Genomic DNA, 26,748 nt, shown 5'->3' on the forward strand with positions numbered 1-26,748 from the left:
AGCTTCAATGAGAAACACATGCTTCAGAGAGCAGGAAGGCTGAATGTCACTCCTTTTAGAGAAGAACACTCACTCGTCTTAAGTGTTTTCTCATATCACCAAGTGTAAAGTGCTACTGACGGGGTGTATGAAAAAAGGGGTGGGGGTTGGTTTGCTATTACTCAATGAGCCAGAAAGACAGTATTAGACTGATTACTGCTCCAACATCCCTTATTTTGAGTACTCAGAAATCTGAGTTACAGAAAGGACAAATGTCTCAGCTATTGATATATAATCATTCTATTTCAAAGTATGATGAAATCCTTAGTGATGTGAAAGAAAGCAATTGCATTCTCTTTTTTTTCTTAGTGATCAATATTTTTGGAATAAATACTCATTTTTTCAATATCTCTATAAGTGAACCTACAATAAAAGTTATATTTAATTCCTTGGATTCCAGACCAAGAATTTGGCTTAACAGCTCCATTCATATCATTCAGGCATAGTTTCCACAGCTCATGCTTCCTGTTTCTTAATTAGGAGAAAAGGAACTAGGGTTTGGGACCACACACACACACACACACACACACACACACACACACACACACACGAAGAGAGACAGATAGACAGACAGAGATACATAAAAATGAGACAGAAGACAGAAACACACACAAAGACAGAAGAAAGAGAGAAGGAGAAACAGACAGTGAGACAGACAGAGAGAGAGAGAGAGAGAGAGAGAGAGAGAGAGAGAGAGAGAGAGAGAGTCAGACACAGAAAGACAGAGAGGAGTAATGTAGGACAAACTCTCCTTTATTCCTGTTCTAAGCTCTCCCACATTTAAGTTCTTTTCTATCATAGAGAATAGTCCCCAGCTGAAATATAGTCCCTTAATGGACCAAGTCATGGAAGTAATGCTGGATTGTTCCTTGCTTGCTATTCCAGGCCACATATTCTATGAGAAGCCTGTTGAGGTGTCATAAAGAACATAAGTATTCTTATTGTGGAAGTTCCTGTGGGGTCATGCAGATGGCATAGGGGATTCCTGACATTTACATGACCATATTTAAAAGTGGGTCCTTGAGCCCCTCTTGAGCCTTGGATAATCACATTTTTGTAGAGTGATGTTTCTTCATCTGTGATACTGAACAAGAATCAGATAGTCAAGTTTCTACCATATTTCTGGCCCACAGAACTGTAATAGAATAAATATTTATAGTTTTAAGTTTTATAGTGTAATTCCTGTTATAAAGAAACACAAAATACAATTCCTATTCTACTTCTTACTTTGTAGATAGTACTTCTGTAGTCATTAGTGCTTATAGTAGTAAGGAACTAGATTTTCTACTGCCCTACTCTGTTATATGAGAAACTACAATTGGACAATGTGTTCTGCAAAGCACCAATAGTGGTCATCAATTTCTTCAGGTTCCTCTTTAATGAAAGAATGATGATGACAATGACAATGATGATGATGGTGAGGACGATGACAATGACAGTGATGACGGTGGTGATGAGGATGACGACGACAAAACAATAGCACCACTTGTGTAATTACAGATTTTAGAAGTTCACATTTATTGTATAATTATACCCTTACAACAATTCAATGAGGTAGATATTATTTCCACTTAACATAAAGAAACTATGAGAGCAAACATATGCTATTGAAATGCACATTCTCTATAGTAACTGTTATCCCAAAGCATATGTCCTGACTCGAAAGTAATATTGTATACAATATAAAGCTTACAATAGGAATGACTGTCTACCTTTGTCTCCTAAGCCCTGAAATCCACACAACAGCTTACTAATTGAGTACTGAGGAGATTATAAACATTTTTCCTTTTATCTTGGTGTTTAGTAGGGAAATAGGGCTTGATTGTCCTCAGAATCTTCTTAGACATCATTTACTGCAATTTGCCAATAACCAAGTGACTGCTTCAGGCGGCTGATTATAGGAAAATAATAAACACTAAAACTATTGTCTTCTTTGGCTAGTCAAGTTAGCAACTCTATTTACTTTTGTAGTTTTATGTTCTTTATTGTTATTTTCTCACTATCTCATAACCAATATGAAGCAATATGAAAGTGAACTGGAAACGCTGGATTTGTTTTTATCCTTTCCTCTAAACAAATAATTCAGTTTCAATTTGGCAATGAATTTCAAGTTTTACACTTTAAGGAGGAAGAATAGTATCCATGACATTACTATTTATTTTACCCTTTCATTCCCTATATACAAGATATCATTGCTGAATGTTCATTGATTCTTGTTCAGAAATTATAAAGGTCCTTCAAGCAGTCAACTTTAAGAAGATCAAAGATCTAAATCATTTGGGAGAGGTTTAATTGTCTATTTCACACTGAAGATGGGTACAATTGGCCTCAAAGACTAAGTTTACTTACGGCTCAGAATCACTTGTCCCTGGATCTAAAATAGGATAAGCCTGAGACACAGCTATTACAATTTAAAATAAAACAGTGAGTTAAATAAATGAAAATCAGGGGTTGTTTTAATCCTGTTTTGGAGTCGATAATCTCACTATTTATCCCAGGGCGGCCTACAACTTAACTTACTCTGAAACACAGAATGGTCTAGTGTTGGAACTGCAGGAATAGTCCACTACACACAGTTTAAAATTGTTTTTTTTTTTACCATATATTGATGAAGTATTCAAATAGCCATCATCCCTTGCAAGAGAAGTACACCTCATGATCTTCTAGCAGACTTCCACCTTCCTATCATGCAAACTTTTCAGAAAGCCATTCTTTACATTTTCAATTTTGAAATGTTTGGAATATTCCAGGCAAAACTATGTGAACTATTCTTAGGAGGATTTTGGATGGAGAATAATTTCCTCAAGACACCAAGAAACAAGGTCCTTCTTTGTTCAGCACTACAGCCTGTTCTCACATCTCATGACTCTAAAATATTAATCTTTGCCAAACCAAATTTAATAATTTGTTAAATTATTAACAAATAATGTTGTATGCATTAGAAAAATCTGTATAAAATCTCAAATACTTATTGGCGATAGAACCCAATCAGAAAGAGAGAAAACACAAGGAGAGTAATCACAGACTCCATGACACCCACATAGGTACTGTTCTCCTTCTTCATCTGAGCTATTCACTGTTTAAGTCCTCAGATAAATGGATCAATGGTGCTTCCTAATGACCATGTTACATGCTCTGCTGTGTTCTAAATGCCTTCAATTCTTCCGAGGCTCCCTGAATTTCCAAAAGGAAACGGCTCATTTGCAGACAGTTTAAGCATCACATTCTTAGAGTACTTACCTAAGCCACTAAATAGGAAGTAACCAAAATGACAACTTTCAACTGTTTTCAGTTTACAGAAACTAATTATTATAATGCAGTCTGTCAACAACCTTCATTTAGGAAGCACTTATGTGCAAGCTTCATTCATTTCTGTGGGGGGTTTTATCTTGATATCTTGGCACACTAAGGTTTGATGTGAACACCACAGTCTTTTGTTTACTTTATTATATGGAGTAGTAGAAGGTTGATGGTCCTTCCTAGCTTCATCAGCTTAGAGAGATATCTCATCCTTATCTCATGTGTAGAAGAAGACTATGCCATGTGTTAATAAAATTCAATGTAATCTTCCCTTCCCAGTGACACTGGGATATATTTTGCAGCTTTCTCTGTGACTGAATCAGAACCCTGAAGATAGTTCTAGTTCATAAACTGTAAGAGGAGGAAAATAAAACGTGTCAATGTAAGCTCAAGTATAGGACAACTGCAAGCTACTCATTTCACATGGCAAGGACACAAAACTGCAAGCCCCTAAGCTGGACCCTTAGCATCAGCAAAAATAAGATGTGGAATGGGAACTTATTGAAGTATTAGCCCAGTGTAACTTATCTTACTCTAATACAGACGATGGCTGGAACACTCCCACCAAGTTCCAAAGAGCAGTGTTAGATAGTTCATAAATTATAAATACATTCTACCGAACACTCTATTGGATTATTTGCTTATGCTGAGACAATTCCAGGGGCCAAACAGGCCCTTCATTTTCAGCTATTGCCTGCAAACACTGTTAAAAGGGTGATTTGTAGTCCTCCTTGGCTGGAGAAAATCAGAGCCTACAAGGGTAAAAGAGAGGTAAAAATTAATGGTTCTTAAACAATTTTAGAAATCAGAATCACCTAAGAAGTTTACATGGAGCTCTGCCCAGCCTTTGTGAAGCTCAATTAGTTTATAATAGTAGCAGCAAGAAATGTGAATTTCCAGATGAGTACAAATGGCTGCGATATGAATGATTCAAGGAATACAGCTTGTCAAGGTTAGTGCAAGTTTAATCTTTCCCACTTACAATCAGAAAAACACTCTAGGAAATATGTAAAGTGTTAAAGAATATTGTAGGCAATAATCTTCCAAGTATGACTCATGGGATACCTACCTTATTCAAAGTACAAAGGGTATACTCTAGTAAAGCAAACTGCTGAACTAACGTCAGCAATCGCTCTCCCTAACTTCAGCGAGAACCACTGTCGTGAAAGAGCTGCATTCTTGTCTTCAATGTAGAGACGCCCTAAAAGGGACTCTCAGATACATGAGTTTGCAACCATTATCACATGGGTTACTTATCCTGCGAATGTTTTAACAATTAATTGAAGTTACTTCTAAATTTGGAATCTGACCAACCACTTTAAACCACCTATCTGGAAGTAAATATATCATTGCTAGAGGTCTTGGTAGTTGTAAAAAGAAGTCACTCTGGATCTCATAGTGTATATTGCACCTTCAGAAAAATTAAATTTTGGCTTTAAGGTACACAGTTACTACATTTCTATGTTTATTTACTTTGGAAAAGTTCGAGCACGATGTGAGAGTCTAGAGAAACTATTTTAACAATTATAGCTTTTAAAGTTATATGTAATATGTAAAAAATAACGTGTATAAATCATAACAGAAGGTTAGATGATCCACTAAACACTTGATATAACATGCCTCTGTGTGTAGAGATTTCTTATGATGGCTAATCTTGGTTGTTAACTGGAATGCATCATTAACTAAAACCCAAACAGCTGGGCATGCCAGTGAGGGATTCTCATAATTAGATCATTTGAAGTAGAAATACCTACACTGAGTCTGGCCCCCAGCTTCTGAATGCAATCTACAGAAAAGTACATCGAAGAACAAAGCATTTAATTTTTGCCTGCTTGCCCACACTCTCACCAACAAATTCTTCTATATTAAATATTGCCAAGACAGTCCCCATTTGTAGTAGAACCATTTATTTAAGATACCAATGTAGACTAAAGACCAGCAACTCTTTGAGAATGTTCTAGAATTCCAGGAACTTACTGAGACTGCTGAGACATCCAGTATTGTGGACTGGACAACTTCTACATTTGCAGCCATTCCACTGGGAGACAGTCATTGCTGGATTACCTGGACTACAGCCTATAAGTCACTATCATAGAACCCTCCCACCCCTATATAAACTTCATTCCATTTGTTCTGTTTCCATAGAGATCTATAAGCCACCTGCTTCTTCTATTGTGATAAGATAGTTCCACTTACAACTTAGAATAATATTTCTTTCACATGGATCCACCAGGGTTAGTATCGGAGTTGGTACTGGAACGTATGTTAAAAGCCTAAATTAGTGGCCCAAGTATATCAATAACTGACTGAGTGCCATTGGGAAAACCACTTACCCTGGATAATACTTCCGTGTTCTGGGTTGAAATAGGATATTTTATGAAAATAAAAAAGTGTTTCATATGTATTAGGCTTACAGCAGGTCATTTAATGCTGAAAAAATCCAGTGAGATTAATAATACTAGTTCCGTTTTAGGTAGCAGAACATCAAGGCTCAAAAGATCATACTCCAAGGGAAAAAAGGAGAGAAGGAAGGCTGTGTTTGACTTTAAATTCATGCTCCAAAGAAGACAACATTTCTTACATATTGGTAGGTATATTTAACACATAATTATGCCACTTTAGTGATAAGTAGTTATAGCCCATGAGAAAAATTCTTATTATTTGCATTGTTGAAATATATGACAATGAGTATAACTTTATTATGGGATGATGGTTAAGGAATAATGACATTAGTTTCTGAGTCTTTCTTCATATGCTGGATATATAGGTCATTATCTTTCAGACTCTTATATAGCCAGATGCTCCCAAGTATGATGTTATGTGGCTAAGCCTGTACTTAACATCTTCAAAGAAAACCTGTACTTAACATCTTCAAAGAAAATCAATATCAAAATTTAGCTTTGAAAGTACTAAAATTACATAGTTATTTAGAAGAACTTGCATTTCATATCTATACCTTTCGCTTTATTTCTTTATTTTATTTTTATCTCCTAAGAAGCTAAGTTCAAATACCATGTCTGTAGAACCCAGAGAAATCAATCTCACACCCACCAGGAACCTTTGTCACTCCTGCATAGCTTTCATGGGGTCAAGAGATGCTATTGCAGGCTGCTAGAGAGAAAAAAACATCACAAGTGCCTTACTCAGCACTGAACCCTGATGATACAATACCAGCTTCCCAGGCAAGATACACCCACTGTAGAATAGAGGCACGATGCTTACGGAACAACCAACGATTTTCTGATTGGATATGAGGCCTGCTACATGACTGGTGTTTATTACATTTCTAGTACTTAAAATATGGTCAAATCTTATGGCCGGGGAGATGCATTGGTGGACCTTACCATGGTTCTATTGTTAAATGGTTAGGTTTTCAAACAAACTATATATTGAAAACGGTGGACCTGTGATGCTTTCGGCTTTGATCAGAAAAGCTCCTTGTTACAGTGGGATGGAGTCCCTGAAGATAGTCATAACTAGTCTAATTGAGAAGAATAAATCATTGTAAATACTCAAGCCTAAATAGGCATCTTTATAGTCCCACCAAAACTTAGGCAACACTATGGAAGAGCCAGCATATATATATATATATATATATATATATATATATATATATATATATATATACACACACCCACACACACACACAGACACACACACACATACATATGCTGGCTAGTGAGAGAGATTGGTGTGACATGCTTTGCTTTAGACATGGCATGTCTATTACACTTAAAGCACAGCATGTATGATTATGAAAACAATCCATCTAAATAACTAGCATGACTGTGGACAAGCTGGTGAGCTCCCAGCATTTAGACAGAATTATCGTTCTTTGGGGTAGTGCTACTGGTGGCTTCTGCTCCAGTGGATCAAGCTACATCCATATAGGCATTGGTAGCAGTACTTGGTGTGTGTCTTTTTTTTAAGACTTGAAATTGGAACAGGGATCTCTCAGGATCAAGGGAGAGCTGGTTAAAGAAAATGGCTATTGGTAGATATAATTATCTTCCATTGTATATATACATACATTTTTCTTTTCTTTACCTACTAATACTTTAAATAATTATATATGCATATATGCAATATGTATGTATGTATGTATGTATGTATGTATGTATGTATGTATACCACTTGTGTGCTGGAGTCCCCAGAAGTAAATAGTAATTAGATTCTCTAGAATGTGAGGTACAGCTAGTTGTAAGCCACAGCCTTCTCTTTCCTCATCGAATTTGAAGCCATGTATATTATTCACTTTCTGAGGGCAACATGAAGCCTTTGAGCATTTCCTCACAAAGTAATGCAATGGGAAATGAGAACTCTGCATTGAGCTGAGTCATTTGTGCGGAGTATCGCAGCTAGGTACAATTCTATGAGAAGGAATATTTTACACAGTGGCGTTCTGGTTAAGCGGATAAAACGCAGGATTCTCACAGGCGTTTCGTTTCTGTACCACTCCCTTTGTCTTTGACTGAGAGGCTGGCGCTGGGCCAATCTCACTAGCAGCAGAGGCTGCTGTGTTGAAGGTAACACCTTCCATCTAATGTCACCTGCTTCTGCTTTAGATCTGCTTCTGTTCAGAAACATTGGCGTTTGTGCTAGTAACTTTCTTACAGTAAGCAAGTAACATATAGGAATGAAAGATACAGGGCTCTCAGCTGCCTCCTGGGCTGGAGGATCAGACCAACATTATGAAGGCCAGATGTTTTCAGCTTTGAGAAGGAATACGCATTTCCCACATGTTCTCACTTGCACTGTCTCAAGGCCAGAGTTGCCCATAGCACTTGGACCCGTATTTCAGCATATATTCTTTGGCTGAGTACTTTGGTCTGAGATTACATACTATTGACCCACAGGGTGAAGAGATCTCACACATAAAGGGTTTTTTTTATGTTTGTTTGTTTTGATTCTTTGACTTTATTTTACAAATTTAAGCCAGGACATAATTGAAAGCATACATTCAAATATTAATGTTTTGAAACTCAGAAAAGAAACTGGGCAATTTGTCATGCATAGGCTAATTCAGTGGCAACAACCACATAGAGGTGAGGAAACAACCATGTGCTCTTCAGTTACCTGCAAGCTCCAGGGCTCCAGATTGGTCCCTGACTCCAAGGCAAAGTGCCATATATATTTTATTGCCATGTGATGTCTGCAGAAAGATCCTACTTGTCTGAAGCTGTGCTCTGTCCATTCGTGTTGGTATTAAATGAAGTCCATGGGTGTTAAACTTACATCTGAGCCTTTTTCCCCCTTTTCTCTTACCTTCTGGTCCTTGGAGGAACTTGAACTCAACATCCACTTTCAGAATTGTAAAGAAAGGCTGTAGGCACCAAACTCTACCTGCAGTTCCTTACCAGGACTGAATTTTTCTGCTACCATTTGAACAAAACAGGATTCTTACTCCAGCTCAACTTCTCACAGAATTCCAACTCACTGGCTTTGGTACCTCCACAGATTTCCAATTCAGGTCAGAAAAATAGAAAACAGCAACAACAATAACAACAAAGTTCCCTCACCTTTCCTACCTAAATCTCAATTTTCTGAACGGTAATTTTCTTTATGTATAAATATAAATGCCGGAAAATGCAATTTGAGGAGAGGACATTAAAAATATGTTAGTACAAAAGACATGGCATAAAAATATACCTTTATTGAGACTGACAACAAAAAGCATACTATTTACAGGGGGAAATGGGAGGCAGGAATTCCTGTGGGAAGATTTGGTCCCTGGGGGCAAAATGTGCTGTAGGTTTGCTGCTGAGCTCTGTCCTACAATGTCCACCAGAACCTGCTCCTTCTCAAGTCGCTCCTTGGGGTACACACACCCTGAGAGTGTCACAGCCCTGGTCTTTTGGGTGCATACACTCTGTGAGTGTCAAAGCCCAAGTACACTTCATTGACCTATATCACAAGGAGACAGCAATGCTTAGCTACCTTTGAACCACTGGGCAAGATCAGACTCAAAGCAACTTTTACATACTGACCTTCTAGGGCCCGAGAAGAGTGTGCTCTTCCAAGGCCGTTAGAGGCAATAACTGGATACAGGTGCTTCAGGTCTTTTGTCTCCTAGAAATAAATAGTTTTTAAAAAAAATCAATAAAAGGGGACACAAATCTGATAGTCTATTAAATGATTAAAAATGTCGATTATTCCCAAAAGTTTGTGACCCAACGAGAGTTGGTAGAAATAGCAGCCACCACCCTCCACATAGAATGATTATAGAATATAAAAGTCATTGTTATTGGATAAATCTGTAAAATGGCGGAGTGGAAGAGCTGAGATCTGGGGAGCGGGTTCGGGTCTGGTGCCATTTTGTATCCACTGACTTTCAGACTCTTGGAGATCAGGCTTACAGAGGTGTGTTTCCCACTGGGGATGGGTGTGCATCTCTGCCCGGCTCTTGCTCCGGAGGTGACTTTCTCCTTCACAGTAGGTGACACAGCAGCGACAGGCTGCCGAGGGCTTGCCTCGGTGCTTGGACATGGTGCCCGGGGCTGGCGCGGCTCCAGACACCCTCTCTGAGCTTTGGAGTTCTGGGGGCTCTTTCAAACGACTTCTCCTCTGAACATGATCCAGACTGATGTCAGACTGAGAAGAACTGCTCTCATTCCAACCCGAGCTGGCGCTCAGACTTCTCAGGGGAAGAGCCAAGCGCAAGGCCTTCCAGAACTTGGAGCCAGAATGTTTGGACTTTTCTCCCTTCCAGCTCACGAAAGACACAGACTCTTTCAGCTGCATAATGCCTGGGTGGGGTTGCTCAAGCGGACGGTACTCCACCACAATGAGCTTAGTGGCAATGGAGTTCTGGCACATGACACCCAGCTTAAACTCCAGCATACTGATGCTCTTTTCTGTCACATAGTCTGGGCTCAGGACAACAATCATCCTTCGGCTCCGCTGAATGAAATCAAACACTGCTTCCACCGTATCTACAGGGAAATGGAAAGATAGCAGAGCATCTGGTAATGATGTCTCCATACCCAGTTGGTCATTGTCCTATCCACGAAAGACAGGCATAAGCAAATTGGTAAAAGGGTATCATTACTAACAAAACCTATCCAGGTGAGGAACCGAGTAATCTCATCCAGGACACCTTTCTGACAATTGGGAAGATGATATTGCTTGTAAGAAAGAAAGAGAGGTCTCCAAGGGAGGATGCTTGAATCTCACTCGGGAGGGGGAAATAAAACAGTCATCAAAGGGGAAGGGAGGGAGAGAACTGGGTGACATGAGGAAGGGCATGGGTAAAGGAAGAGGAGATCAGGTATAAGGAGAGCGGGGAAGATAGGGCTGGAATGTAGGGAGTACATGGAAATAGGCATGGAGGGGCCATCTCTAGGACGTGCCAGAGACCTGCGATGGAGGAGGCTCCAGAGAGTCTATGAGGATGGCTCTAGATGAGACTCCTAGCAGTGGGGATATGGAGCCTGAAGTGGATACCCCCTACAGCAGGACTTGTAGTGGAAGAACAAGGACACCAATCCATCCACCTAAGCCTGGACCCAGTATGTATCCTGCCTACAAGAAGTACAGGGACAAAGACGGAGCAGAGACTCAGGGAATAGCTAACCAATGATGGGCCCAACTTGAGACCAATCCCAAGGTCAAGAACCAATCCCTGACACTATTAATGATACCTTGTTATGCTTGCAGACAGGAGCCTAGCATAACTCTCCTCTGAGAGGATTCACCCAGCAGCTGACTGAAACAGATGTAGAGAACCACAGGTAGACAGAGCTGGGAAGTCTATGGAAGAGTTGGGAGAGGAACGCAGGAACCCAGAGGAGATAGGGATTCCACAGGGAGACCAACAGAATCTACTAACCTGGGCACTTGAGGGCTTGCAGAGACTGAACCACCAACCAAAGAGCATGCGGGGGCTGGACCTACGCCCCCTGTGCATGTGTAGCAGATGTGCGGCTTGGTCTTCAGTCTAGTCCCCCAACAACTGGAGCAGGGGCTGTCCCTGAATCTGTTGCCTGCCTATGGATGCTGTTCCTCTAACTGGGCTTCCTTGTTTGCCCTCAGTGGGAGAGGATGTGCCTAGACCTGCAGTGAGTTGAGGTTTCAGGGTGGGTTGGAGCCTGCCCTTGGGGGGTCTTCCACCTTCTCAGAGGTGAAGAGGAGGGTGTGTATGAGCGGGAACTGGGAGAAGAGGGGACTGCAACTGGGATGTAAAGGGAATAAATAAATACTGGGGGAAAAAGAAGAGAAAATATATGGACAATTAGCATATGAAAAGGAAAAAGGAAAGAGGGGCATCTTGAATTTAATGTCTCTCCCTACAGAATACTCCTTTCCATTGCAGATGTGATCTTCATGAAAACACCTTCCCCTATCATAAGTTCGAATTAAATGAACAATTTCAAAGATCTTCTGGCTTTCCATCTCTTTCTCTACTTGTAAGTGACTTTATTTTAAAATTTTTATTTCAGTAAGTTTTATCTGGTGGTCTTAGATCAGATATCTTCAAAAGTCCCCAGGATCTAATAACTATTGTGATGTTACTGAACTTTCTTCTTATTTCTGGGTTAAGTGACTTCAGCTATTTCCTCTTGTTCTATACAAGACTTAATTTTAAGAACACCCATTCCTTATCACATGCCTGTGAAGTATAATTCAATTTCAATATGTCTTCTAGAATAATATTTTGAATAACAAAGAGCATAGTTACTTCTTCAGAACTTTGACTGGCAGAGGCCTAAGGGAATTACCACCTCCCCATATCCAGAGTTATCGCCAGCCCTAGGTACTTAACATTTTGTACACAGCACTGGCCTTTTATCAACCAAAATTTCCTTCTTTCCTTGCACTTTCCTTCACAAGCTCACTCTTTGTTGTTTCAGTTTTCTTTTTCTTCTCTTTCTCTCTCCCCACCCCCCCTCTCTGTGTATGTGTGTGTGTGTGTGTGTGTTTGTGTGTGTCTGAGTGTTTAAAAAGAAGCAGCCTAGAGCTCAATTAAAGAGCAGAACGCCACCACTGTGTTTAAGAATCAATCAATTAATTAAGACTTCTGGCAGAACATTCCATTCTGGTGTTTGCTGGTGGCATGTGAACAGGCCCCAAAGGGAAAAAAAGTCTTCAAATTAATGCAGTATTAACTCAGTGTGAGATGCTGGGGCTTAGACAATATGGTGACTCTTTGTGCCCCAACTTTTAAAACACATGCCAGCCAGTATCCCAGCCAGTGGTGAGTCTGTCTTTACCTTTCTTCATCCTATGGAGACCCTGAGAGTTTGCAGTGAACTTGGTGTTCACGAAGTATACAGGAATGAGGAGTTACGATCCTTACCCCTGATTCACTCTTTGTAATGAGAAACTTTACCTTGTTTAACTGAAAATTAGAAGGTATTTTGTTGTTGTTGTTCTGATATTGAAAGATAAACATACATTTTCAGTTCCCAAGAGTCAAGTGTGTGTATGCAGTCCTGCACATGTGCACATATGTGCTTTGATAACTGCCTCGTCCTACCTCCCTCTACTTAAGATTTTATGAAGTTGGTTTTAATATATTAGAGAACACATGTGTGAGCACTCTGCTGCTTTACCTGCATCAAGAGAGATAATGCATGCAGTCAAACCCCACAAGCTTATAAGTAACAGCATCAAAATGATTATATTAAAAAATGTCTGTTCTTTTCAATAGGATAACTATGAATGAAAGTAAAACACATATCTTAAACACTGCCTTGGGGCTTCTGGATTTAAAAATATGCATCTTTCAAGAAAGTAGAAGATTTCCATTTGAAAGAGGACAATGTCATTGTAAGGCTGGGTTGGCAGGTAAAGCTGCCTGTCAATCTGTGTTTGATCCCTGTGCAGGATATGAGAACCGCCTCCTGCACTCTGTCCCGACCCTTCATTCACACTCATCCCACACACACACATCCCACACATGTGTTATATAAAATAAACAAATAGTATTTTAATTTTTTCAATCCTGAAAAAGAAATTTGAATAAAGAAGATTAGGTGCTGACCACGGCTATCTTTCATAACACGCTTCAAATTCTGTTTGCATAAAATATCTAGTTAGTGTTATACACAACTAGATGGAGAAAGTGTCTTAATGAATGTAATCAAGCAAGTGATAGGTTGATGACACTCATGCAATGCCATTACTGAGTTTTCTATATGGTCACCATTGAAGGGTGAAGCAACTTAACGCTGGTTACCATTCATCCAATGTAAAACATCCAGACACAAAATGTAATATCATGTATATTTCCTGTAATGGGGGATCTATATGTGAACAGTAGAGAATTCTGTTATCATCCAACCCTGCCTGTTTATCAAGTGAATGGAAACATGTTTGCTCATAAGTTTGGTCCATGCATTGTGGCTTCATGGTTTTTGTGATTGGAAAAAGTTGTCTGTACATTAGCAGAGTTTGAGACTACAACCAGAGACGTAAGTGTGCTTTTGTTTTAAAGCAGCACCAACTGTGGCTTCTGTATCCTCCAATCCACATACATACATACATACATACCCCTATCCTAGAGCCCTGAGCTATCCATTTTATTTCAGCAATTCTTTTCCTTATATACAAAGCACAAAGTCCATATTTTCTTAGCCTTTTCTCAATGAGTATTTAGCTGTTATAATGTCTTTTATTTCTTTTTAATAAATATAAACTCTTACTTCTCAAGCCCAAACATGAAGATAAGGACACAAAACACATGCACAAAATAAAAGTCAAAGGAGAAAATAAATGGTTTATTGTAAAAATATGTAAATATACAAATCAAATGAAAACAGAAAATACAAATGTTTATGAATAAAATTAAAAAAATGACCTAAAAGTACTAAAACCTACGGAAACAAATGGATAGTTAAGAAGTGGAGTGATCCTTTTGTTTCTAAATACAAGACAGTATTTTTTATTAGAATTTCTGGGACTCAGCTATAGTACAAAAGAGAATTAAATAAATCACACACGGCTGTAGAAGTATACAGCACGGTTCTTTGTTAACCTGGGTGCAGAAGTTCTCGTTATCATAAATTTAAAACCATGGAGGATTTTTTTTTTAAATAAGAAACATGATGTATGTCCTTGTCTTCTAAAGTACAAACTGTGCCCCGCTCTCTCTGCTGTTCTGTTTGGAGCATCTTCTGAAACACGGACAAGAGTCTTGAAATTAAGTTCACTTAGGATGAGGTTTGTTCTTTAGATTTGATATGCTTTATGCTATAGCACTGGAGTGGGCTCAGAATAAGAGGGGACTAGAAGTAGGAAAACACAGTGGTGACATAATAGTGTCTGGGATGAATACAAGACTCCAAACGTGCAGAAACTACCCAGTGCAGAGGGGACAGCCTGCATGACGAGCCTGGCCCTTGCTTCCCCGTCGCCTGTGTAGAAGTAACATTCAAAGCTTATGTGGAACTCATCCGGTACAATGATGAAAGGGTTATTAGTGGAAATGGTGGTTATTTGAAATACCAAACAGAAGCATTAGAACTTCTAAAAGGTTAGATGCAAGAACGACACTATAACGTAATTTTAAGTCGAGGATTCAGAGGGGAACTCATTTTCAATTTAAAGTAATCAATAGTTCTCACATAGAGCAGTGCTTCACTGTGGACTTCAGTCCTGAAGAAGAATAATTAACATTATTAACACAATGTGGTCTTCCTTAAAGAGTCGTGTTTCATAGGCTACTAAGACTCACTTTAACTACATCTGTTTTTCTTCAACGGTCCACATAGCTTAATATAACTTTGATTCTGAATGTGTCTTCAGGGAATAAAGGAGAAAGTCAAGCAATATCAGATGACGGCCGTTGGGAAGTTCACAGATACGAGATTCCCCTGCAACCCAGATCAAGCATGAAGTCATATGTATTAATTTAGGGGAGGCAAGAACTAAGACAGCTATACACAGAGAGACAGAAATTCACCAATGGAACAGAAATGAAATGAAAACATCAACACAAAACCATAACACTGTTAACATAATTTAAAGACTGAACAATAGTTCTACTGGCTTTTAATATTTTGCCAATGGCTATTGAAAGATGTTATGTGCGTGATTATGTATAGCCCAAAATAATACACATAGATAATTTACAGGCAGGTGGATATACACACATACATGCAATTTGTGGATACTTCTATATATATATAGACACATAAAATTCATGTGTACAGAGATCATATATATGTATATATGTATATACACATATACACATGTTAGATATGAAATCGAAATTGGCCTTTCTAAATGTAAATGTTGCACTTGGTCTGAGGAACAGTGAAATTCTGCTTGACACTGATAAAACCACTTCATTACCAATGACTTGCTGGGCGATTCATTTAGAGCAAGGTACTGCAGGTACTAGACAATAAATTAATGGGAATGGTCCTTCTTTTGGAATACCAATGCCAAAAGGAAACTCAGTACCTCTCACTTCCACTTCACAATGAAGAGGTGTGTGAATGAGTGAGAATTAACCACTTTCCTTGTTTTCCCATCAATAAGTAAGGTTGGAATTAATGAACAAATTGCCAGCATTCTCTCCTGTGCCCTCTTTCCATGTGAGAAATGCCCTGAGAGCATTTTAGCATTTTCTCACTCTCCATTAGCACCATTAAAAGCTTCCTCTCAGACTTCACCAAGTGTGGCACCGCCTGAGGTATGAATGATAGACCCAATAGGTAGGGAGATGAAGGGACAAGTATAGACCTGTCTATCTGTAGACAGTTGAGAAATTACTATGATAAAACAAAAGCAACGGCCTTTTCAAGTTTATAAATATGATATCCATTACCTGAGATGAGTGCAAATGGGGTTTAGTAGCAGGAAGGCAGTATGCCATGTAATCAGTCATGAGGAACAGCTGTAGTCTGACTGTTAGCCTTGCTGAGGTGGTGGATTCAACAGACACGGAAGCAAAGGAGTGAATTAGCCTCAGCTCACACAGATTTAGTCCCTGATTACATGCTTAATGGATGACGGGAAATAAAAGAAAATTAAAGGACAGTCCCACTGAGAAACAGGTAATATTCCTGTCAGCAGGCAACGTAGCTTTAAACGGAGTTTTGAGTCACTGGGCAAAGCGGCTCCAGAGCGGGTGAGATTTTTACAAAGAGATTAGAAAACAGGGAAGAACAGAGTTGGGGGACGCATCAGACACGTCTTTACTTGCAAAGATCATAATGGCTTTTAGAGCTGGTGAATGACTGTGGAGACAGACCATCTCTGTAACCCTTAGTCCCCAGGATGTCTCCTCCGAGGGGGCTTAGACAGGACTCTTTTTCTGTCTATGAAGCCAGAGCCTAGGAGGGAAGAGGGGGCCCTTCCTCCCACGAACCCCTTTGTTCTTTTCACCCCCTGACTTTCCCTTTCATACGTTTTTCAGGGATGAGTAGGAGAGACCCTGCTTGTCACTGCTAGACCACCTGGGACTCTTCTTCACTGGCATGGCCACCTGCAGCTGCTTCCAGAACCTGCCCTGAGGATACTTGGATTTCTCCCCTTTCCATTTAATGACGGTGAGCACCGACTTAGCCCGCTTCAGCTCTTTCACCTTCATGTCCTTCACAGCTTTGTACTGCACTAAAATGACGTTGATGTTGCCCCGGGAGGCCATATTTTCTAGGCCAGCCTTGAGCTCCAGGAGGGCTTGTGTTCCCTGGAGCACGTAGTTGGGGCTTAGGACAACCAGGAGTCGTCTGCTTTTCTGAATGAAGCTCAGGGTCTCATCTGTGACAACTGGGAAAGAAAACACCATGGGGATTAGTGTTGGCCAAGAACTACCTGACACACAGAACTGAAGGCTGGAAGGCAGGGAATTTGGAAGGACAGCCTGGGAATCAAGGCGGAAACAGTGACTTCCTCTTTAGTCCTAGTGACTTCCTCTTTAGTCTAACCACACTGTCCACAGAATGTCACTCTGCTCAGGGAAAATGGAGTCAGATATAAATGACCCAGTTCCCAGACATTTCCAAATAAACTAAAACCAAAATATGGTGACTATGATAGGCAACTGTTATCAAGTCCTCAAAAGCATTATTTGACCAGATGGAATAGATAAATTGTAGTGATTATCAGTTTCTTCACATAGTGTGGAAGCCCAAACAGGCTCCAGAAAGAATAAACCATCTTCTATGAAAAGTATTTAAACAAATACGAACTACAGAGTCAAAACCCCCAACTGCAGTTGTAGCTAACCAAAGACAACACTAGGGAATGACGAAGTTGAGACTGACTCTCTTTGACATTCTCTTCTGTCTCTGTCTCTGTTTTGGTCTCTCTCTCTGTCTCTCTCTACCTCTCCTCCTCCCTCTCCCTCTCCCTCTCCCTCTCCCTCTCCCTCTCCCTCTCCCTCTCCCTCTCCCTCTCCTGATGTGTACTTTTCTGATGCCAACTGATATCACTGTTGCTAGATTAGCAACTCAAGCAAATGGCATCTTGGCCAGCAGTGTATTCCCACATCAGCTCCTTAGTTTTCTCTGCTGTGGAGATGAAAGTCAAACATGCATATTTATCTTTAACCTCCAGTTATCACTGGGCAGCCCTTCCTTCAGCGACTGCTAGCTGATGTGTTCTGCATTTACTAACTTTCAATTGCTTTCTCCAAGTTGGAAAAAAAATAGTGCAGAAAATGGAAATACGGCCTAATTTTATTCAAGGGCGCTGATTAATTCCTGTCACTAAATTCTTGGGACAAATCTGTCTCCTCACAGATGCAGAGGGAGAACCACATAATCCTTCCCCAGAGGAGAGGCACTCACTAGCTCTAGTCAGTGCAGTGGTGTTATAGAAACCTGTACCACACTCCCAGTACTTCCCCCACCACAGCGTTCATTTCCCTTCTTAATCTTCATAGGTGCAGAAGTAATGGGGAAAGACTTGCCAATTTATACCTAACATGTGCAGCTCCAGGAGAACCCAGGAATGGGTATGTGTTTACTCTAAGCATTTCCACTCGAGGCTGACCATGCATAAGCATAATAAGAGGTCCATAGGCAAAGTTACCTCAGGAAGAGAGGCAGAAAAGATCTAAAGGGAACAGACCCTGCAAGATGCAAGAATAATTATTGCGTTCTTCAAAGGACCTGCAGCGCCCTATGGAAGGCCTTACCCACATGTATACTGCAGATCTTTTCACGCAGTAGGTAAGATGTTTTGATCAGGAATAAATAGGAGCATGAATGAGTTGGGCAAATTAAGTATTAATATGAGTGGAATCTTGTCTTTAACCATGCAAGTGATCATTTCATGATACAATAGCCCTAAAGGAGAATCATCTGTAGAACACAGGCACAGTCTTTGGGTGATGGTTGGGCAAATAAGATGACTGATTCTCTAACTCAGAATGAGAAGAAAACTATGTCTGTCCCAGGTATCAACTACTCACACATCAAAACAAAACAAGAACATAGAAAACAGTTAATGTGAACAAGATTACCAAGGTGGGAGGGGTACAAACCAAAAACAAAAAACGAGCTTGCATGCTCCAGATGGGAGGTAGTACCCTCATTCTGAACAGGAGAGGATTATGGGAGATTGAACATGGTTGCCGAGGTGCTTGCTACAAATCCCCCAAATGAACCATGACTTTGTTTGCTACTATTTGGACTTAAAAAGAGGAGGGATTTTGTTTGTTTGTTTTTGTTTTTAAATATTCGGCAGTTAAAGCTTTTCCTTGTAAAACTTGCTAGAATGCACTGGCCTTGCACGTTTTAAGCTAAAACTCAAACATATACACTGATAGAAAAGGAGATGCAAACAACGAAAGACAGGTTTGAGTGGCATTAGCTTGTTGGCACAGATGAGAGAAAACACTTAGAAAGAGCACGGGGCACATTACATTAACTCGGAAATGCTCTACACTTTCTGTCTTGCAACTCCATTTAAACTGTGGAAGCCTCAGTCTTTGTAAAGAAGCCTCTTCTATACTTTTATAAAACATATATATATATATGTATGTATGCATATATATATATATATATATATATATATATATAATAGTGTACATCAGTCTGACACTTCTTAAACATCTGCCTTCCAGTGAGATAGACTTCCTAAGGACTGGCTCTTTTCGGACAAGGAGTACTTAAAGATTGCAAGGGATTTTTTTTAAAAGCCATACACTGAAAGTGTATACCTTGCTCTGGGTTTTTTTTCTCCGTAGATGTCTCTATTACTGGAAGGAGTTGTTTGTTCAGTATCTGAATGCCGATACTGAGCTACAACCCATGCGTGCACCAAAGCTCGGGATATGCTTTCCGATCATGGTGGCACCATTGCTGCTCATCAGAAATACCTACTTCCCCCAGGCAGGCTGTCCCTGTCGAAGATGCACAGCTTGTATCCGAACTCATTCTCCAAAACTCCACGTAGTGTCAGTAGCACAAACTCCTCTTCTTCTGCATTTCTTGCATAGGAAACATAAATATCATATTCCTTTCCATCTAGCAAAAGAAAACATAGCCAATGTAAATTAGAAAAAATTCTCAAATTGTTATTTTTTTCTTAAATATAACTTCTGGGTGCTGGACATTTTTTTTGTTTTTCTCTTCTGTTTTCTCCCTTTCCTTCTTTTCTATTTTAATTTTTATATTTGTGAACAATGTGTAATTTTTTAGTGTTGACAGATTCATGTCAAATGGCCATGGAATTTGGACTGCATCTGATGTATCTTCTACTCTCACCTCAGGGCGATGGCCCTGTAGCAGATGAAGACTGCCTTATGACTTAAGTGAACAGGGATGAACATCCCAGGCCCTAGTGCAAGAAATTTCTACTCAGTGTTCTAGAAAAACACCCGATTATACATTAGAATCTAAATTGAGAAAGACTTTGAAACTGACTAAATTATATCTAAATAGAAGTAGAATTTAGTTATGTTTAGGTTCAATATATTGATCTTCCCTAAATTTGCTTTAATAAAATTCATGAGTCATGAAAAATATAGATTATGTGTTTCCTCCCAAGCATGCTGAATTAGATAGACGTTTACGGCCTGGTCTATTTCCCCTTGTCTATCAATATAGATTCAAATGTCTCAAGAAAATTTCTGCCAGAAATACATGTTAGAAAGACTTTTTTTTTTTTTAATTAATGAGAGCCTAAGGAAAAGATCATTTTAAACTCTAATGTATACTGGGTCACTTGGGGATCTTGTTAAAGTGTAAGTTCTGGTTCAGGTTAAGTGTGGTTTTGGTTCTGCAGTTAAAAGGGTTTGGGCTGATCATGGTCCACGAGTCTTCCCTTGAGTACAGCATGTGAACCTACATCTGGATGTGGTGGCACCTGGCTGCCATCCCAGCACTGAGCACTGAGGTCAGCCTGGGCTATACAATGGGACACTGTGTCAAAACACAAAGGAGCAAACAAAGCAAAACAAAAGACCGTGAACTTGAACTCTCCTCTCAGTAACCGAGAATCACATGTGTCTGTTGACCATCGGAATGCAGCTGTTGGGATGGAGATGTGCCACGACTGCAAAGTAACATTCTGAATTTTCAGTACTTTCAATGCCAAAAAGGCTGTAGGACAGCTCATTAACCTCTAAAAATAATTTCTATTCCGAGATAATAGTGTGGGAATATTGAACCAAATATTTATTTTGGCTTGTGCTCTTTGAACCCTTGCGGGTAAAATTGTTAATTTCATGAGTGATCTACATCACATCCTCTTGTATGGACAATGCTAATCTAGATTAAATCACATATCCATCAAGGAAGGTGAGCAGTGTGCCCTGGAAAGACTTATTCTTACTAAGGAGAGCTGAAATAAGAGAGAATGGTATTAATTGTCACAGTTCATCTATTAAGAAAATATGCTTTTGGAAGAATGTGATACGGGTGATTTGCACCACGTTTCCATTACGTACCAAGAATTGTTTCATCCGTTCCAAAATGAGCTCGGTAAAAGAGGACCATCTCCAGCCAGTAAACGTGGTAGACCACGATGAGAACCACCACCAGAAAGACTGTGGCTCCAAAACCACAGGCAAGTTCTACTGTGTACCTTGGCGGTATGACTACAGCAAACGACAAAACAATAATGATGATGATAATTAACTTCTATTTAGTGATCACAGTTACCCGGCATATTCTAAATGGCTGGATCAGCCATACAGCTAAGTCAGGTACTTGATGTACACATGTTAACCAGCAGAAGCCATGTGACAATAGATTCGACAACCCACTTTTTACTCCTTCTTGTTGTTGTTTATAGATCCTGTCACTGAAACTTTAGATTATTCAGTGATTTGAATAGATTCTATATGTATACAAAATAATATAGGATCTTATCATTGGGAAAGATTTCCAGGAAGGTTATCAAATTCAATCTAACATGGGGCCTTGCACATGCTAGGCAAGCACTCTTCCACTGAAGAATGTCTCCAGCCACATATAAACTGGGATGGCCTGCCTATGTGTGGCAAACTCACCCTCTTCCTGCCTCAGCCTACTGTGTACTGAGACTGTAGCAATGTGCCACAGCTCTGGTCAATGAGAGCTTTGAAAGTATTTTATCCTGGGACCAATCATTTTTTGCAGTGTACTCCCAAGAAACATCCAGAAGAAAAGCCCATTATCAAAGAAGGCAACTTAGCAAAAACAAAAGTCGTGTCTATTAATTTTGATGCCATCCTCTTTGTAATATCTATCAGAAAAAATTAATTCCTTTTGTTAATTTAAAAAGAAGCTTTGAAACTAATATTTTCACTGGGTAAAAAAATGGGCAAATCTCCTTATTTGGTTCGAGTATTTCCCAAGTTCACAGTTCTATGACAAACACTGTAAAGACCTACTTTCACTATCTGAGTTTTGACTGTTTCCTTGTTATCTACTTATTCTTTTACATGGTGGGTATCACAGAGAGGCTTTGTGGAAGTAACAGAGACTGAATGGGGCAATTCCCAATTTATTAAAAACTGTGTATTAATTCAGATGCCCTCTCAACACTGCCTTCTGTTCTACTAACGAAGTTTCCAGGCACTGCCCACTGTATCCACACCCCCTTTCTCTTAAAGGTATTAGGGAAAATAAGCATCAGACTATAACTAGGATAGGACTTCTGACCAGAGTATGTCTTTCCTTTCTTTATTTCCCAAGTTTGTCTCCATGTTTTCATTTTCTATCATCTTTAACCAATAAAGCTGTTCTTTTTAGCCCAAGCTTTGTGCATACAAATGTCTACTCTTCTTTTTATGATTTTATTTCGGTAGTTATCAAACTGTAGTTAGTCAATCGGTCTGCTTCCCAACTCCTTCGCACTCCCAGCTAAGCTGGATCTTCCTACCCTTGCATGTGGAAACCTTTTTGGTTCACCCTATCTCTGGGTCACTTGGGATCTCAGTGAACTTTTCCAGGAACAGCATATTACTCTGTTTGTTTTTTACTCATTGGATTAACCAAAGGAGCCCAGTGTTACAATCGATGGCGGAAACATCATTTACTCGCGATTTTGGCTGAGGCACTGCAGCTGAAGAATCTGAGAAAGATGTGTTTGCTTGGATAGGGAGCAGGAGTTAGTATCGGTTGGTTTGCTAATGACTTCCTTGGCATGTATATGACAGGAGCTTGGGAGACAGAACTGTGAGGAGACAGGAAGGGCTAAAAATCTAATGCAGGGAAGTAAAGAAGTAAGGGAGTAATTCATTTGGTTGCGGATGGTGTGATGGGCTGATTATGGAGTAAGACTGAGGCAGGCGGGCTCTAATAGTCGCGAGGCAGCATAGAGAAAGCTGCTGTAAGCATCTGGGCACGGTAGGTCCCAAGTGTCTGCTAGGACAAGGTGTGGGAGAATCTTCTCCAGGGCTAGACTGTTTTCCAGGTTCTCGAAAAGTATACACATCTTTGAGTAATGCAGTCATGGTGTTAGATTATTGATCATAGGCTGGGGGGATGGGCGTGACCTTTAAGACAATATTTCATCCCAAGGCAAACATGGTATGCATCCTGGAGCTGAGTCCAAACTTCTCAAATTTAGGGATGAATCTTTAACTTTCAAGTTCATTGACCTGACTCCAGTGTATCACATATCTAGTAGAGGGAACACTCTGGAACTGGCCAGTAGAGTGTTGTTACTAGCATGCTCCCATGCTGGCCTTAAGATAAGGACTTTTTTTTAAATGTGTGTTTTTCCAAATGTCAATAGAGGTCTTGCTTAATGACCAAAAGATCAATTACCCCATCAATTTCTCTCTGGCATCACGTATTTCTATTGCCTCTTTTATTTTACTTGGGTTTTCCAACTTTGTTCTGTATTACCATTGATGTGGTTCATATTTACAGACTGTGTTTTCTATAGTCATTTTGTTAATGAACATTCCCTAATACCACATAATAACTGGCCCCTAAAAGAAATAATCCACCGAGCTTCCTGTTTTAAATGGAGCTGTGCATAGGCTGTGTTCTACAGGGCTGTCTTATAAAACAGAGTGACCTTACAGGGAAGTGACCCTTGGTCTATACTTTGTGTCCTTCCTGCTTAGGTCTTGGCATTTGGCACAATGATCGTACACTGATGCAATTTCAGACAAAAAGGTTTAAAAACAGAAAGGAATGATGCAATCTGCCCATGCTGGACTCCTGCTCTCATCGATTCCACTAAAGTCTCAATGAGAATGTAGCCAAATGCCGACATTTGCTTATTTTTACTCTCCAAATGAAAATTCACTTCGGTGTTCTGTATTAGAAATTGTCTCTAATGCCCGTATGCCCAGTCAGCAATTGTTGTGAAAAGAATGCACAACCCCGAGCTAGCCCTGTCCCCTGTTCGGGTTCTGGCTCTACAATCATCTTTGTCCTTGGCAACCCAAGTTATTTATCTTCACTGCTGCAGTTGGCTTGTAATCTACTGAGTTCCCCCTCCACATGGCAGCAGCCAGGACTTTCAAATGTCCCCTGTTGCAGAGCCCAGAGCTAATCAGTACTAAATTCACCATGAGTTTGAAAATTGTGATGACCATTGTCTGAAATGTTAACAAAAGAGTGCTTGATTAAAATGAAATCAAAACAGAGAACTCTGAATTGTCCTGAAAAATTGATGGGTGTGACAACCTCTGACCTTACTGTTGGTAATAGACATAACTGATGGGGAACTGAAGTCACTCCAGAGTATCTAAAATAATATTGATTTCCTTTTCACATTGGAGAACTGGTAAGAGTAAGATAAGCCCATGATTATTGCATCTTTTTCTTTCTAAAAATTACCAAAGACATACTTAGATATTTAGGTTCAGAAAAGAAAGTCAGTCATGAGAGTGTTTAATTTTTGCTGTGACCTAGTGAGAGATGAGAGTAGAGACTACTATGTTGAAGTCAACATTCTCACAAAATATAGCAGGCCCAGAATAATGACAAAACACAGGATAGGAAAAAAATAAAAGCATCAATATCCAAAAGAAATAGCAATAGGATTCAGAATTGTCAGAGATGATTTAACAACTAGGGAAGCACTTTAAAATTCACATTAAAATGTGTCTGTGGAGGCTTTTAAAAATGAACACTTGAAGAGTAAACAGGAAGGATCAATGGAGACATCCTGGTAGAAGATGTGTTCGTCAAAAATAGTATGAATCATTTAGGACAAAATAAGTCACCATAGTCTCTGTAGGTTCTGAAAAGATTGTAAGGAAATAATAAACACAATCTAGGACCGTATCTCCCAATGGAGAAAGAGGGTGCATCCTTGAAAATAAGCAGAAAACTGACACATGAAAGCTTTGTATAAAAGAAAAAGAAGAGGAGAAAAGCAAAACATGTGACAACCATCTAATTTGGGAAGATCAGATAAAGATCAGCAGATAAAAATCAATTAATTGTATTTCTATGCTTTATTGATAAGCAATTAGAGAGGAAAACGTAAAAATAAACTGGCAGCCTGAAATTACAATATTTAGAAACAAATTTGATAATATTCAATAAAGCCCTATACACCTCAAGTATTTTCTGAAATTGATGAAATAAATTACTAAGACTATATAAAGATCTGTTATCTTTAAGGAATGGTAGATGTAATATTGCTGTAATCAATATTCCTCACAAATTTAATTGAGTCCCAATCAAAATCCTAGCAGAATTTTATTTAGAAATTGATAAGTTGGTACTGAAATATGTAAGAAAAAATGTAGTTCCTAAAGTAGTGAAATTATCTTGAAAAAGAAAAGAAGGTGCAGTGTTTCTGATTTAATAATTCAAATCTATATTAATAAAATGTTATTAGACTAAACACAGGCTAGATAATTAAGTCAATTGGTTAAAGGATGCAGAAGTCACAGAGGCATTGGGCTATATTTTTTTTTTACCTCATTTCAAGACAATTCAAGAAAAAAATGTGAAACATGTTCAAAATGATGTCAGAACAACCATTTCTGGGGAGAAAGAGAACAAAACCAATCTCAAACATCAATCTGTAACGCATACCCTAAAAACTGTAGTCTGAGATTGAACACAGCCTACACAGAAGAGAGACATCTCTAAACAGAGCATAATCTCTTTTGATCTAACACAAAAGAGAATAGTGAGCACATAATTCAGGAAGTACCAATTCATAAAAAAAGAGACCAGTAAAACGAGCTTTTTCAAATTGTTAAGAATTTTGCTAAGCCACTACCTAAAGACTATACATGGACTGACCCTGGACTCTGACCTCATAGGTAGCAATGAATATCCTAGTAAGAGCACCAGTGGAAGGGGAAGCCCTGGGTCCTGCTAAGACTGAACCTCCAGTGAACTAGACTGTCGGGGGGAGGGCGGCAATGGGGGGAGGGATGAGGAGGGGAACACCCATAAGGAAGGGGAAGGGGAAGGATTAGGGGGATGTTTGCCCAGAAACCGGGAAAGGGAATAACACTCGAAATGTATATAAGAAATATTCAAGTTAATAAAAAAAAAAAAGAATTTTGCTTATCAAAACATCAACTCATGCGGCCCAGTAGTTAAGATCACTGCTGCCTTTTTAGAGGACTGAAGTTCATTTCCCAGACCCTACATGGTAACATGGTAGTATACATTTGATCCAGTGGATCTGAGGTCTTTTTTCTGGCCTCTGAAGTCACACACACACACACACACACACACACACACACACACACACACACACGTGTATATGTATATTTATACAGGTAAAATACTTGTACACACAGGCAAAAACAAATCTTTCAAAAATAAATAAACTCACAAGCTGGATGAAAGTAGCTAAAAATTTTATAGTTAACATAGGATTGCATTCCGTGTTTGTATGTACGGGCATGCATATGCATGTACTGTATTGTATGTGCATGTGTAGTATGAGTTATTCATCACCTTAACTTTCAAACAAATGATCTGGCTGAAAATGACTGAAGGCTTTTAATGGCTTTGCAGAAAGGATGGTTGTTAACCAATGAGCTTATACCAAAGCTTTCAACATCACCAATGCCTCAAAGACCAACTTCAATGA

General features: G+C 39.4%; 1 protein-coding gene across 6 annotated transcripts in view; it reads right to left on the minus strand.

Moving 5' to 3' along the window:
* Positions 1-1,531: 1,531 nt before the first annotated feature.
* Positions 1,532-26,748, minus strand: part of Il1rap (interleukin 1 receptor accessory protein) — a 136,722-nt gene continuing 111,505 nt past the window's right edge. The window contains exons 9-13 of one of the 6 annotated variants that reach the window (XR_004387658.1): positions 21,185-21,334; positions 19,617-19,760; positions 9,696-10,271; positions 9,327-9,408; positions 1,532-4,091 (exon numbers count right to left, since the gene is read on the minus strand). Coding sequence is in view for 3 of the 6 variants with exons in the window: in XM_032900048.1 (XP_032755939.1) it covers positions 9,559-10,271; positions 19,617-19,760; positions 21,185-21,334 (1,007 nt within the window). In the remaining 3 variants the exon portion in view is untranslated. Of the gene's footprint in view, positions 4,092-8,972; positions 10,272-14,036; positions 17,056-19,616; positions 19,761-21,184; positions 21,335-26,748 lie in introns of those variants that run through there. The other 5 variants (XR_004387657.1, XR_004387656.1, XM_032900049.1 and 2 more) reach the window with 5 other exon arrangements.

This window comes from Rattus rattus, chromosome 4 (assembly GCF_011064425.1).
Source record: "Rattus rattus isolate New Zealand chromosome 4, Rrattus_CSIRO_v1, whole genome shotgun sequence".
NCBI lineage: Eukaryota > Metazoa > Chordata > Mammalia > Rodentia > Muridae > Rattus > Rattus rattus.